Source organism: Colletotrichum phormii (assembly GCF_030913505.1).
Source record: "Colletotrichum phormii strain CBS 102054 chromosome Unknown BDP81scaffold_12, whole genome shotgun sequence".
Taxonomy (NCBI): domain Eukaryota; kingdom Fungi; phylum Ascomycota; class Sordariomycetes; order Glomerellales; family Glomerellaceae; genus Colletotrichum; species Colletotrichum phormii.
The window spans coordinates 1112040-1125251 of record NW_026851454.1 but is presented as its reverse complement, the minus strand read 5'-3'; the positions used below and the strand labels follow the sequence as shown (position 1 = coordinate 1125251).

The 13212-nt window shown below is 53.0% G+C and overlaps 5 protein-coding genes across 5 annotated transcripts; 3 read left to right on the top strand and 2 right to left on the bottom strand.

Moving 5' to 3' along the window:
- Positions 1-410: 410 nt before the first annotated feature.
- Positions 411-1171, top strand: BDP81DRAFT_461961 (family 61 glycosyl hydrolase; the record flags this gene model as incomplete). Its single annotated transcript, XM_060593842.1, has 2 exons — positions 411-1028; positions 1085-1171. The coding sequence occupies 2 exons, from the start codon at positions 411-413 to the stop codon at positions 1169-1171; spliced, it is 705 nt and encodes a 234-aa protein (XP_060444380.1).
- A 166-nt stretch (positions 1172-1337) lies between these two features.
- BDP81DRAFT_430271 (uncharacterized protein) lies at positions 1338-2699 on the bottom strand. Its single transcript, XM_060590592.1, has one exon. It carries the CDS (start codon positions 2682-2684, stop codon positions 1371-1373), a length of 1314 nt encoding a protein of 437 aa, XP_060444379.1. The 5' UTR covers positions 2685-2699; the 3' UTR covers positions 1338-1370.
- Positions 2700-2983: 284 nt separating this feature from the next.
- On the bottom strand, positions 2984-5825 carry BDP81DRAFT_407346 (glycoside hydrolase family 74 protein). The gene is made up of 3 exons (XM_060589012.1): positions 5205-5825; positions 4955-5151; positions 2984-4876 (listed from the first exon to the last, which is right to left on the bottom strand). Exons 1-3 carry the CDS (start codon positions 5522-5524, stop codon positions 3099-3101), a joined length of 2295 nt encoding a protein of 764 aa, XP_060444378.1. The 5' UTR covers positions 5525-5825; the 3' UTR covers positions 2984-3098.
- A 2292-nt stretch (positions 5826-8117) lies between these two features.
- On the top strand, positions 8118-10365 carry BDP81DRAFT_376560 (GMC oxidoreductase). Its single transcript, XM_060586750.1, has 2 exons — positions 8118-8620; positions 8683-10365. Exons 1-2 carry the CDS (start codon positions 8199-8201, stop codon positions 10142-10144), a joined length of 1884 nt encoding a protein of 627 aa, XP_060444377.1. The 5' UTR covers positions 8118-8198; the 3' UTR covers positions 10145-10365.
- Positions 10366-11354: 989 nt separating this feature from the next.
- BDP81DRAFT_472485 (uncharacterized protein) lies at positions 11355-11977 on the top strand (the record flags this gene model as incomplete). The annotated part of the gene is made up of 2 exons (XM_060594617.1): positions 11355-11552; positions 11606-11977. 2 exons carry the CDS (start codon positions 11355-11357, stop codon positions 11924-11926), a joined length of 519 nt encoding a protein of 172 aa, XP_060444376.1. The 3' UTR covers positions 11927-11977.
- Between the last annotated feature and the right edge of the window lie 1235 nt (positions 11978-13212).

The window sequence follows — 13212 nt, the reverse complement described above, 5'->3', positions numbered from 1 at the left end:
TTAACTCCTGCCGGTGGGTGGCTACATCATTGGCTAGAACATCACTTATTTGGTACCAAGGGCGGCTCGATACAACATAATCCCCAAGCGATTCGCGGAGGATAAATGAGCTTAATCTAAATGCCGGATGAACTGGCCCCGCCAAGCTAGCATTGGCACCTTTATTCCATTGTCAGTCTCACTCAGCGACGCAATCCGTACTTGCCTCCTGACCTTCCCCTCGTGGGATACCGGAAGGGCTTGCCCCGTGCTCGACGGCCTGGAACGTCGTCATGGTTGAGTGGTTGACAAGACCACTGCGGTCACCGCAAATCCGACATAAAATGACCGGTGACCTGCCTTGCTCAGGATTTGTGTTGAGATCGTTCGGGTAGTCGACGCTGTAATAAACGCAATAACAACCCCACAACATGAAGCTTCTCAGTCTCCTCGCTGCCGCCGGCCTCTGCCAGGCCCACACCATTTTCGTCTCCCTCGAGGCCGATGGCGTGAACAGCGGCGTCTCCCAAGGCATCCGTACTCCCGAGTACGATGGCCCTCAGACCGATGTCACATCCCAGTACATCGCCTGCAACGGTGACCCGAACCCGACAAAGTCAACCGACAAGGTCATCACCGTCACGGCCGGATCTACGGTGACGGCTGTCTGGCGCCACACCCTGACCAGCGGACCCGAGGATGTCATGGACGCCAGCCACAAGGGACCGACTCTTGCTTACATGAAGAAGGTCACCGATGCCAAGACTGATGCCGGCACTGGCGCGGGTTGGTTCAAGATCCAAGAGGACGGTCTGAGCAGTGGTGTCTGGGGAACGGAGCGCGTCATTGGTAATGCTGGGAAGCAGGCTATTACCATCCCCAAGTGCATTGCGAACGGACAGTACCTTCTCAGAGCTGAGATGATTGCCTTGCACGGCGCCAGTTCCTACCCGGGAGCGCAGTTGTACATGGAGTGTGCTCAGATCAATGTCGTTGGTGGGACTGCGGCCAAGAGTCCGTCGACTGTCAGCTTCCCTGGTGCTTACAAGGTATGTTGTTAAATGATAAAACTAGACTCGTGGAGTCTTACTGACCTTCGTGATAGGGATCTGATCCCGGTATCACCATCAACATCTACTACCCCGTAGTCACAAACTACACGATTCCAGGACCGGCCAAGTTCGCTTGCTAAGTCCAAATACGTGCTCTTATTAGTGGATATGGTGCGTTAGCATTGTCTGCGATATAGATGAACTCTTTATCAAACCGTATTGGGCAGGATGGGAATCATGTTCATGTACATATTATCTGAGGAACTCAAACTCCATCTGTACAAAGTGTGAAGCTTTTACGTTCCTCGCGGACATGCTGTTACTTGGACGAGTCGTGCCTTATCGCAGTCGTTTGGTGAGAAATAGAGTCTTCACTCTGTCGGAGTTTGACGATGAAGATTGTGTAGTTGAAGAATGAATTTCGCTACTCTTCTTACACCAGGCATAATGCTCATTGTTGGTCAGAACCGGAGCCTTCTCTAGTCCCAGACCTTCGCCGTCCTCGAACCATAGTACACTCGTAATGCTATGAGTCTGCCTCTCAACAACGACAGCATTCAGGTCGCTTTGGCCAAGAAGGCACCTTGCCATGGGAGACGGATCCCATAGTTGCACTTGATCCAGACGCCAATCCGCCGCCTCTGCCTGAGCCGCTTGCATGACAGCCTTCAGCGCCACTGCCTGGTCTGCGTAATCTTCCATCGGAGCTGTGAAGTTTCCCTCGCGTGTGTTATTCGCAGTCTCATCGCCTTCTACCACAAGGCGGAGAATATAAAGTACATTCGGGTCGTCTGCATCCTCGCCGCTATGGTGATCTGGGTGCCCATAGTAGCGACGAACCCAAATAGCCCAAACCTGTTTCCCAGGCACCCCAGCTATTGCTCCCTTTGCCGCTGCCTCGTTGCCGAAGATGTGCTTGGTGGCGAAGTCTTCCTTGCGAATGTGCCATAACATGTGATCCAAGTCTGGCAGAATGATCACTCGCTTCCGTGACACACTGGGCGTAGCCATGTCGCCTCGTATCATAACCTCGTCTCTGGAACATAGACCTTCCAGGTTTGACTCGAAGACCGGCTGCGAAGTCGCTGGGTTCTCCATCTTTGCAGGCGGCAACACCAGATGCTCGTTGACTGAGTTCGGTGTCCAGCCTAACCTGGTATAGTAATACTCCTTCCCAATGTCCGAGTATAGGACACTCTCAAAGATCTGGCCGTTCTCGGACTGCCCGCGCAGGACTTTGGCTATCTCCTTCATGTGACGAGCTGCGTAGCCGCGGCCGCGAATGTTTCCTGGACAGAAGATACTGGCGATCCCATGAACGATACCCTCTGTCACGTTTCCCATGTTATCGCTCAAGAGAGATCGTTTGCGGGAAGTTTCGCAGGAGCAAAGAACATCTCGCTCGTTTGGCAGCCGACTCTTTTCAACGAGAACCCAGGCAGTCATGCCTCCATCCCTTGCAAGTGGAACTGTCATGAGGTACGCGGACTCGAGGATATACAAGGGCGTGGTCAGAGAATCTTTCCATGAGTCTGCCGTGTTTACCCAAATCTGAAGGCATTCTTCTGGTGTAGAATGGTCGAGTTGAGAACCACAGGAGGAGCTAGAAGTTGCGACCTTTGAGTCCGTACATGCACCTCTTGAGAAAGACATTGCTTGTCCTAAGAAACTTTGCGGCGGATTGACGTTCGATCCGAGGCAATTTGATTGATGTCGTTGGAAGCGATATTTAGTGCTCTAAACTGGAGTGTCCCCAACGCCACAGCGGCTAAAACCCTATATAATCTAGTGTCCCTGTATATTGCATAGGTACTCTGTTTCGTGAAGAAATACTGTAGTGGTTGTCAACACCCCGTTAGCTGCGCACAGCGCGGCATTCAACCGGCAAGCATGTCACATCAGTGCGAGCAGACATGTAGGGGTTTCTGGCGTATCACTTGTTGTCGACAAGGCGGTTGGGAATTTGAAATGTTTTGAAATTTACCAGTCTATTTACAGGGACTGACTTCTAAACTAGTTCTACAGATGAATCGATTCTCGGGCTTTTCACACACAAACTCCCCGCGCTCAGTGGCGGCGGGGAGCTCTTCCAAGACGCATGGGCTTGCTGCGAGCATGTCTTCTAGCATGCGCAGCAGCCGGTGCCGCAGTAGAGTTTGAGACAGGGCACGAGGTGTGCATTACACCGCGGCCGTTGGTACCAACATAAACGACGTTGGCCTCGTTGGCAGAACCAACAAGAGCAGCGCCGTCAAGAGCGCCGAAGCTGTAGGTGCCCTGGAGGTCGACCCACGAAGCACCGAGATCGGCGCTGGCGTAGAGCTTCTTGCCGTCGGCGCCCTCGCCAAAGACGTACAGGTTCCAGGCGCTGCCTTCACCCTTGCCGACGGAGACGGCGTGGGCGTTGGTAGGGCCGGGGATAGAGGAGAATGTCTTGCCGAAGTCGGTGCTGTGGAAGATGCCCGAGTCGGTGGAGACGAAGAGTTCACCGGCCGTGGTGGGGTGGACGGCGACGAAGCGGATCTCGGTGACGTTGCCGAGAGGCGCCTCGGTGAAGGTGGCGGCGCCGTCGGTGGATACGTAGAAGGTCGACTTGTAGCCGGCGTAGAAGACGTCGTTCTTCTTCTTGTCGCTGGCGATGACGCTGCTCGCGGGGAGAGTGCTGTTCCCGGGCTTGCCTGCGTTGCGGATGACCTGGACGCCAACGCTCTTGGAGGACCAGAGAATGACGTCGGCATCGGCGGAGTAGGCGACGGAGCCGTCGGTGATGGTGTTGCCGGTGGAGTTCACGACGGACCAGGTCTCACCACCGTCGCTGCTGAGGGCGAGCTGGGGTGAGTCGGTAGCCTTGCCGATGCGAGCAACCTTGTTCGGGCTGTTTCCGGCAAAGTCAACATCGACACTGCTGGCCCACCATGGGTTTGTCCAGGCGGATTGAGGGGCCTTGTCGACATCGGCGGCGGTCTTGTAGGTAAAGCCATTGTTGTCAAGAGTGGCGAAGAAGAGTTCGGGGCCATCAGCGGCACTGGCCAAGGCACCGACGGCCATCTCCTCAATACCGGAAGCAAGACTCTCGATAGTGATGGTCTTGTTCTTGTCCCAGTTGGTCAGGTCGTTGCTACCGTACAGGGTAAGGCCAGTGCCATAGAAGAACTTGTCGCTGTTGGTGGGGTCAATGGAGAGGGACTCGATCATCCAGCCAAGCTTCTTGGTGTCGGTGTCCAGGAAGTTGGTCTCGATCCAAGGGGCGTTGGGCGCGCTGATGGTGTACTGCGGCACGACCTTGCCATCGGCTCCCCAGCTCCAGATTCTCTTCCAGGTTGCGCCAGAGTCGGTGGAGCGGAAGAGGATCGCATCGGGGTACCAGCTGTTCAGAGTAGCGACAACGATCGTTCCGGGCTTCTTCATATCGACGCCGAGTCCACCGAAGCCATAGTAGAGATCGCTACCAGTGGTAGGGGTGATGTCGGTCCATTTGCTGGAGGTCAGGTCGTACTTCCAGACACCACCCTGGGTGCCATCGTAGGGGCCAGTTCCGTCGGAGTAGGTGAAGTAAACAACCTTCTCGGCGGGCTGAACAATAGCCTTGTGGGGGAAGAACTTCTTGGGCTGGCCATCGACAGGGCCCCAGGTGGCACCGGCGTCAGTGCTGACGTAGACGGACGCAGTGGTGTTGTCGGCCGTACCAACAAAGATTCTCGAGGTCGCGCCGTTAACAACATCGGAGGTCTCGTCAAAGGTGACGAAAGTCAGACCTTGAAGGTCACCGTTGTATGCATCGCTCTCGGCGCCGGGGCGGAAGGTACCGACGGCCTCGAAAGTAGAGACCTTGGAGAAGGTCGCACCTAATCAATTACACTCTGTCAGAAATCTGAATCGCGTGGGAGAGGGGCGGTGCTGCTCGTGGTTGGAATTCTGCTCACCGGCGTCTGTGCTCTTCCACAAACCGTTGCCGCTACGGGCACCAAAGAAGATAATCTCCGAGTTCTTGGGGTCGACGGCCAACCGCTCACCGGTTCCGCGGCCGGGCATGTTGCCGCCGACCTTGAAGGGAAGTGTGGTGGTCTCCCAGGTCTCGCCCTTGTCGGAGCTACGCGCGAAAGTTCCGTTCTTGGGGTCCCTATCGTGGTTCAGCTGCGTCGGGGTGCAGACTCATACACCAGCAGTGCTTACCAGTCGTTGGTGTACATGCCAGTGGCAATGTAGACCTTGTTAGCATCATGTGCGTCAACCGCGAGAGCGTCGATGCCCCATCTGTTCCAGTTGTCGTTGTCGGCAAATCCGTTGGCATCGGTAATGGGGGTCCACGAGTCGTCGGCGTTCAGTCTGTAGAGACCTCCAATGTCGGTGCGTGCGTATGCGACTCCCTTCTCGGTCGGGTGGAAAACGATAGACGGCACGAAGCCGCCGCCGCCTCCGGTGTGGACGTTCTTCCACGAGCAAGCGGCGCGGACGGACGCCGCGGCCGCCAAAAGAAGGCCGGCGCTTCTCATGATTGGATGATGTGGGCTAGGTCACTCGAAACTTGAAAGAATGGTGAATCGTAGATGGACCAGCCAGGTTAAAAGAACGTTTGATTGTTAGGAAAAGAGTGAATGTCGCGAAAAGCGAACGTGGTGAGAAAAAGAGAGTAACTGAATCAAAAGATAGACAGGCAGGCCAAAGGTACGAGAATGCTCCATTGAGGGGAGCTTCAACTATTTACATCACTACCAGTTTGCCCCCTTCGGCTCGGTCAAGACAGCCATACTTGGTTAGTAAACAGGATACACGAGCCGAACAGGCGCAAACTTCCTTCTTCGTGATGCACTACCAGGGGCAAAGCTTCTGGAATAGATTGAAGGCATCTCCACGAAATTTTAAACGCAAGAAAGTTGTGGGCAGAATGCCGAAACCGAGGTGATTAACGCGGCCCGCCCGATTCACCCAGCAATCAGAAGTAGGCGGTTACAGCAAGATGACATGGTTGTCGACCCCATCAGCAACCCAATAATCCACCAGTGACTGCTCAGTTTGGCGCAGAATAAGGTAAAGTGAGGCAATTAGCCTATAACACGTGAGGCCATGCTATCCCGGAGGTTGAAAAGGGTTGAAAATCTTAGCCCATTGTGCAATGTTTACGCTGTGCTAGTGTGTCAAGTTGAGCTGGAGTTCCTTGGTACCTTTTATTAAGGGGTCGATGGGACGAACCCAGCTCATCGGTTCTCAGATGTTAGCGAGCTGTATCCCTGTGCCTTTTGAGGCGAAGCTCGAAACTTGAGCAGATTTTCTACAAAAGTTCACTTTGCATGCCAACTCAAGAGTGAGGGACTTTTGCGAAGGCAAAGACTGAACTGGTCTAACTACTATGATGGTAGAGCGTAGCCGAGTTGCCAAGATGGGACAGTAGCCTCTTACAGTTGTGAGGTTGACAGACCTCAATAGCTAGACTACATCCGAAGTCAGAGACCATTGACCAGTCTTTCGATGATTCGGATCAAACATCGTATCAACTTGCAACATTTAGACTCTCGTGATCATTGCGGCCGCGAATTCTAAGAGGTCTAGTCCGTACGTGATCGAGCAGCAGCGAGAACCCACAGTTTGGTCAGCCCCAGCGCACCAGACCCCATATGGATGCTAGAATGCGTCATTAGCTCAAATCTTAATCAACAGCTTACAGCGACTACTTGCGTCTCCCAATTGCGGACCAACCGAGACTTTCAACGTACTTACTTACATGTACTAAGGTGACGATCTTTAGTGCTGGTCAGCTATTCCGAGAATTATCCCGGTAGGTAGGTCGCGACGTCTTTATACTTTAGGAGATCATTCGTAGACTCTGACTCTACTTAGGCATTTTGAAGAACCGAGGTCGGCGTTGTCGTAGGCCATTGCATGACGTTCCCACGCGACATTCGAACTGTTTGGTTCCACAACTTTCGCGACTCTACTAATTCCATGAGCACCGGAAAAACAAAAGAAGAAGAAAAAAAGAGCAGCGCCAACGCTCAACTCGGGTTTTCCTTCACCCACCATCAATGAGGCAACGCCTTGCTCACGCCGACCAATGTATGCGTGGGGCGTGATCCTGAGCAAAGCAGCATTGGTGACTCGATGCAACGAGACTATGTATCCATGAGTAAATAATAGGCCAAGCTTTCTGTCACTACTTTCCCATGATATTAGCTCACGCGCTTGAGTCTACCACTGGGCAGGTTCTAGCAACTGACCATTTGGGTGTTCTTTCGACGTTGAGCGGAATCGACGCTAGACAAGATGATCACTGATTTGAGATCTTGGTCCACATACACATCTAGCAACTGAACTTTACAGGTTGGGCAGATCATGAAACAAACCAACTTGATGCCTCTACTCGATTGAGTCCAGGTAGGCGGCTTTCTGTCTGCAGCCTGCTCACCAAAGTAAGCTAGGAACGAATCGTTGACATCATTGGGCTTCCTAATCTGGGCTAAATTCACAACGGCTCGTCGGCAACAGACTCTCAAATGCCAGATTGGGCCTGCAGGTCGTCGTCCTGAAGTCTGTCGTTGAGCTACCGCCTGCGTCTAGGCCGTCAAGGTTCAGACGAGCGACCCTTTGAACTTGATCCAAGTCTCCCCTGAGCGGGCAGTCAAAAGTCAAATTCTGGCTAGCGTCACGTTTTCACCCCCGCAAGCTGCCGTTGCCCACGTTTCCGTGCCTGGAGATCATGGGAAAACATATTTCTTGACCAATCCGACCAAACTTGATTGTCCACGAAAGGGTCCAAGCAGCAAGCCGCTGTCTGACCAGAACAACCTAAGAACGGTGGTCATCGGTGTAGGCCCAGATTCATGCGGTGGTGCGCTCTGTTCACGCGCTAATGCAAAAACTTAGCCAGGAACGCAATAGACTATGTCTAGCGCGGGCAAAAACGAGCAAGAATAGTCACGATCTTCTAGCGCCCGCCTCCAGTCTAGCTGAACATGGAGTTTAGCTCTCGTAAACACTCGCGACAGGATCTATTCCGGGCAAAGCTCATAGGGTTCCGGTGGGATGGAGATCGGACGGAGGAATCATGTCATTCAGCTATAGGTCTCTTTTCAATCCTATTGACTTCCCATTGGTCTCTACCAACCTCCAAGTCTCAAGGTTCGACAGTTCACTCTCTTTCACATCTAATATTCCCTATACTCTCTTTTCAAAATGCGTGTCACTTACGCCGTTTCCACGTTCGTTACTATACTGGGCTTGACCCATGCCGCCCCGGCCGACGAGGAGGCACGATTCCATGCCGAGCATAAGCGCCAGCTTGGCACCAGCGCAGGAAGTCTTGGAAAGGATGCGACCTTCGACTATGTCATTGTCGGCGGTGGTACTGCCGGTCTTGTGATGGCTAACAGACTGAGCGCCAATCCCGATGTTACGGTAGCCGTGATTGAGGCCGGCACGTTCTACGAGGTTACCAACCTTCTCATCGGCCAGACACCCGCTGGAGATACTCTTTTCGCCGGTGCCAGTCCTCTTGACACGAACCCTCTAGTGGACTGGAACTTCATCACGCAGCCGCAAAGCGGTGCCAACAACCGCAAGATCCACTACGCTCGTGGCAAGTGTCTTGGTGGAAGGTGAGTCTTAGAATCCTCTGCGGTTTCATTCGTTGTGAGGACAAATCTTAATGTAATACCAGTTCCGCTCGCAACTTCATGATCTACCAGCGCGGTACCAAGCAGTCCTACCAGAAGTGGGCAGATGCTATTGGCGATGATAGCTACACCTGGGACTCTCTTCTTCCCTACTTCAAGAAGAGCGTCAAGTTCACCCCTCCCGGCCCTACTCGCTTCCCCAACGCCAGCGCAGAGTACAACCTTGACGCTTTCGATGCTGCCGGAGGACCTCTTGACGTCTCCTATGCCAACTATGCCCAGCCTTTCAGCACTTACCTCGAACCCTCCCTGAACGAGATTGGCATTCCCCAGGCTCAGGACTTCAACAGCGGTGAGCTCATGGGCGCTCAGTACTGCTCCGATACCATCCAGCCCAGCAACCAGCAGCGCGAGTCCAGTCAGACCTCGTTCCTCAACGCAGCCATTGGCCGCAAGAACCTCAAGGTCTACCAGCTGTCTTTGGCCAAGAAGATTCTCTTTGACAGCAACAAGAAGGCGACCGGTGTTGTTCTCACCTCCAATGCCGGCATCGCTACCTACACCCTTAAGGCCAACAAGGAAGTCATTCTGTCCGCCGGTGCCTTCCAGAGCCCCCAGTTGCTCATGGTTTCCGGTGTCGGTCCCAAGGACCAGCTCAACAAGTTCAAGATTCCTATCGTCGCTGAGCGCCCTGGTGTCGGCCAGAACATGGAGGATCACGTCTTCTTCGGTCCCACGTGGCGCGTCAAGGTCCAGACTTTGACCCGTCTGGCCAACGACCTCATCTACACCGCTGCCCAGTTCGCCTTCGACTACTCAATCCGCAAGATCGGCCCCCTTACTAACCCCGTCTGCGACTTCCTCGGCTGGGAGAAGACTCCTCGTGACCTCATCTCCTCTGATGCTGCTGCCGTCCTTGACAGCAACTTCCCTGCTGACTGGCCCGAGATTGAGTACCTCACTGCACCCGGCTACGTCGGCGACTTCTCCAACCTCCTCCTCACCCAGCCCAAGGACGGCTACCAGTATGCCACCATTCTTGGAGGTCTCGTTGCGCCCATGTCCAGAGGCACCGTCACCCTCGCCTCCGCCGATACCAAGGACCTGCCTCTCATCGACCCCAAGTGGCTCACCGATCCCACCGACGTTGCCGTTGCCGTCGCCACCTTCAAGCGTCTCCGCCAGGCCTTTGCCAGCAATGCCATGAAGCCCGTTCTGGCCGACAACAAGGAGTACTTTCCCGGTGCCAAGGTCGAGACCGATGCTCAGATCCTCCAGAACATTCGCAACACCGTCATGACCATTTGGCACGCCAGCTGCACGTGCCGCATGGGCAAGTCTGACGACCCCATGGCTGTCGTTGACAAGGACGCTAAGGTCATTGGCGTCAGCGGTCTGAGAGTTGTTGATGCTAGCAGCTTTGCTCTTCTGCCTCCTGGTCACCCTCAGAGCACTGTCTACGTCTTGGCCGAGAAGATCTCTGCCCAGATTCTGGCTGGCTACTAAATATCGAGTCAAGTTGCGATCAGGAATAGGAGTCGAGGGGCTTGCATATAGATGAGATGATGTCTTTTGGAACATACCACCCAGTGTCACTGAACACTTTAATGTAATAGACGTTCTTTAGTAATTAAGTTTGATTGAAGGCGAAGGCCTTTAAAGTCTTATAATCATCCCCTGTAAACGTCACCATTCTAGTGAGCACGTCGGTCAGCTACTCAAAGCCCTCAATCTCTTCAAACTCGTCCCATTGATTTTTCCGATGTACGGGACATGGTGCATTGCACAGAATAGATAAAGCTCTATGATCTGTAGGAACGGAATAGAACGGCAAGCTCAAGTCGCGGGACCGCCCTCCCTTGCCTCCGAGTCAATGGGTGGATGTATTTCGGCCAGTTTTGCCGAATCGCAGAAACCCACTGGCGTGATCGCGTCGTCCGACCAACTGACATATGTGGACTCTTGTTGCCGTTCATGTGGGTTGATGTCGGAATCTTGCGCAATGGCTCTGTCATGTCAAAAACTGCACCATTCCGGTGATCTTGATTACCAATGATTGATTGATAGACGCCTGACATCTATCTTCACAGCCCGGAAGCTCGTGCTGCTTAGGAGGAGCACTTGGTTGTCTCTCTGCGCCGCCTTTGCTTAGCCTTTTCTGTTCTCTCTCTTCTGCAATGCCTGTCAGATCATATTTCATGCTGCAACAGGCTCTTACCCACGTCCACAACTGGGGTGTCACTAACTACGCCATTATGCCAATCAGCAATTAAGCAGGCTATGAGGGGTTGAGCCTTGGGTTCGCCGCAATGCATGCGTAGTCTCAGTTGGAGAGCATCACTTTCCAACGAGACCCTGTTATCTTGTTGGGCAACATGCATCTGGTCTCCCCATTTGAGATACCCAGCAAATAGTTTGCGGCGAACTTGCTGCACGTGGAATTAATCTTCTACGCTAAGCCAGGATCACCTCCGTGTTCTGCATCTCGAGTCTCCAGATCTCGTGCTCCTAACGGTATCACTTCCGAACGTCTGATGCGATGATGCGGCACAGTAAAACGGCACTTTGCCATAAGAACTAACTAGTAAGGTCTCCTGAGAACTTCCGTCGTAATTATCTATTCACCTCGCATTGCCAACTTACCGTACGATTGGCGAAGGCATTGCATTTTGGTTGTTCTACGTAACCGTCAACACTGCCGATATCACAGGTCAAAATGTCATCTCTCATCGCAGCCTTTCTAGGCACTCTATCACTGGCGTCAGCAGCAATCATACCGACGGGCAACAAGACAACCATCATCGAGAGAGGTGTTGTAATTCTAGGTGGAGATGCTTCCGGAGCTCATGCAGCCGTAAGGCTCCGCGAAGACTACAATAAGACAATTGTCATCGTAGAGCAACAGAACCGCATAGTAAGTCCACATCCACCGGACCTATTAAGAAATATAAAGCTCACTGTCACCAGGGTGGCCATGTCGCAACCTTCACGGATCCCGAGACAGGAAACCCATATGACTTTGGTGTCAACTCATACACAGACTACGGCGGAGCCCGTGACTTCTTCGCCCGCTTCAACGTTTCAGTACAAACTCCAGTCAGACAGGCATTGACGACCACATACGCCGACTTCAGCACGGGGAAGACCTCCAACTACTCTTTGCCGGCTTCTGCGGACGCTACAGCTGCTCTCAAGGCCTATATAGAGCAGTGTGAGAAGTACGAATCATACATTATCCCCTCCTACGCAAGCTTCCCAAACACAACTGTCGGGTTCTTGAAGATCTGACTCTCAAATTCTCCGACTTTGTCGAGAAGTACAATCTGCAGGCTGCTGTCCCTCGCATCTTTCAGGCCACCGGTCTTGGAATAGGCAATATCGCCGATCAGATAACCCTTGATGTGATGCAGGCACTTCACACACGCATCACCCGCGTGAGACACCTACTGTTAGTGTCTTGCCCGGGCCTACACCCACCCACTAACACCACTCCCTGCACCCAAGTTACGAATTATCGCCCGTAATGGCCTCGTAGCTAGACGCGGGCGCGCCACCTGCGAGGCCTCAGGGAGGCCTCGTAAGCTCTTCGTATACCGATAGCTTGCTACCGGACCCCCTTTTAACCTTATCGCGCCTGTGCGCGCTACCGCTGCGCCTATTAACGCCACTCTTATCCCGTCCTTATATACCATAGGGAAGTAAAATACCCTCCACCGCCGCTACGGCGCTTCAATATGTTAATACGGCCTAATTTAAATACGATATAATATAACTACCGCCTCCTTACTAATATCCTAAATAACTTTATTTCCTCTTATAATAAGGAACTAAAGCTATATATACGGTCTATTATCTAGAGCTTCATGTTACGACCCAACATGCATGACCAAGAACAGGGCCTGCCCCGCAGGCTCGCGGCGGTTACAACACACCACATATGCAGGAGGCAAGGGACACACTAGGCACCCTCTCACGGAACGGAAGAACTATGGTACAAGTCACGTGATGATAAGATAAGACATGAGCGACCATGGTGGGGCCATGAGCGCTCATGCCAAACAATGAGCGCTCACCCTGCCCTCGGCAATATGCCGACCTCGAGATAATTCTTCACCCCAAGCCGCCCGAACTCCGCCTCCCTCGGCACTTACTAGGAAGGCTATACGCAGCAAGATCCCATCATGGAGACTTTGCAGCATACCACGAGAGATTCGCTCATCAAGATGCGTTGCTCAACTGCAGCTGTGGGAAACCCAAGACACCAGTCCATTTCTACTTCTGCAAGCGTGGACGCAAGGCTACACCGCGCTACCTCCGCCAACGTATGGCTAAAGCAAGTATTGATTTCTTGTTAGGTTCTGCTAAGGGAGCCTCTCTTCTATGCGAATGGATAGAGGAGACCAATTTCTTTTCCGAAATTTGCCCGAGTCATTGAACAGGAACGTTAGGTGAAGACGGTAGCCTGTAATATAGTTTAGATTAGTATAGACCATGTCGGCATTGCGCCCGGCACGTCCTTTTGTTACCAGACGTTAAATACATCATCATCATCATCATCAAATGAGCGCTCACCC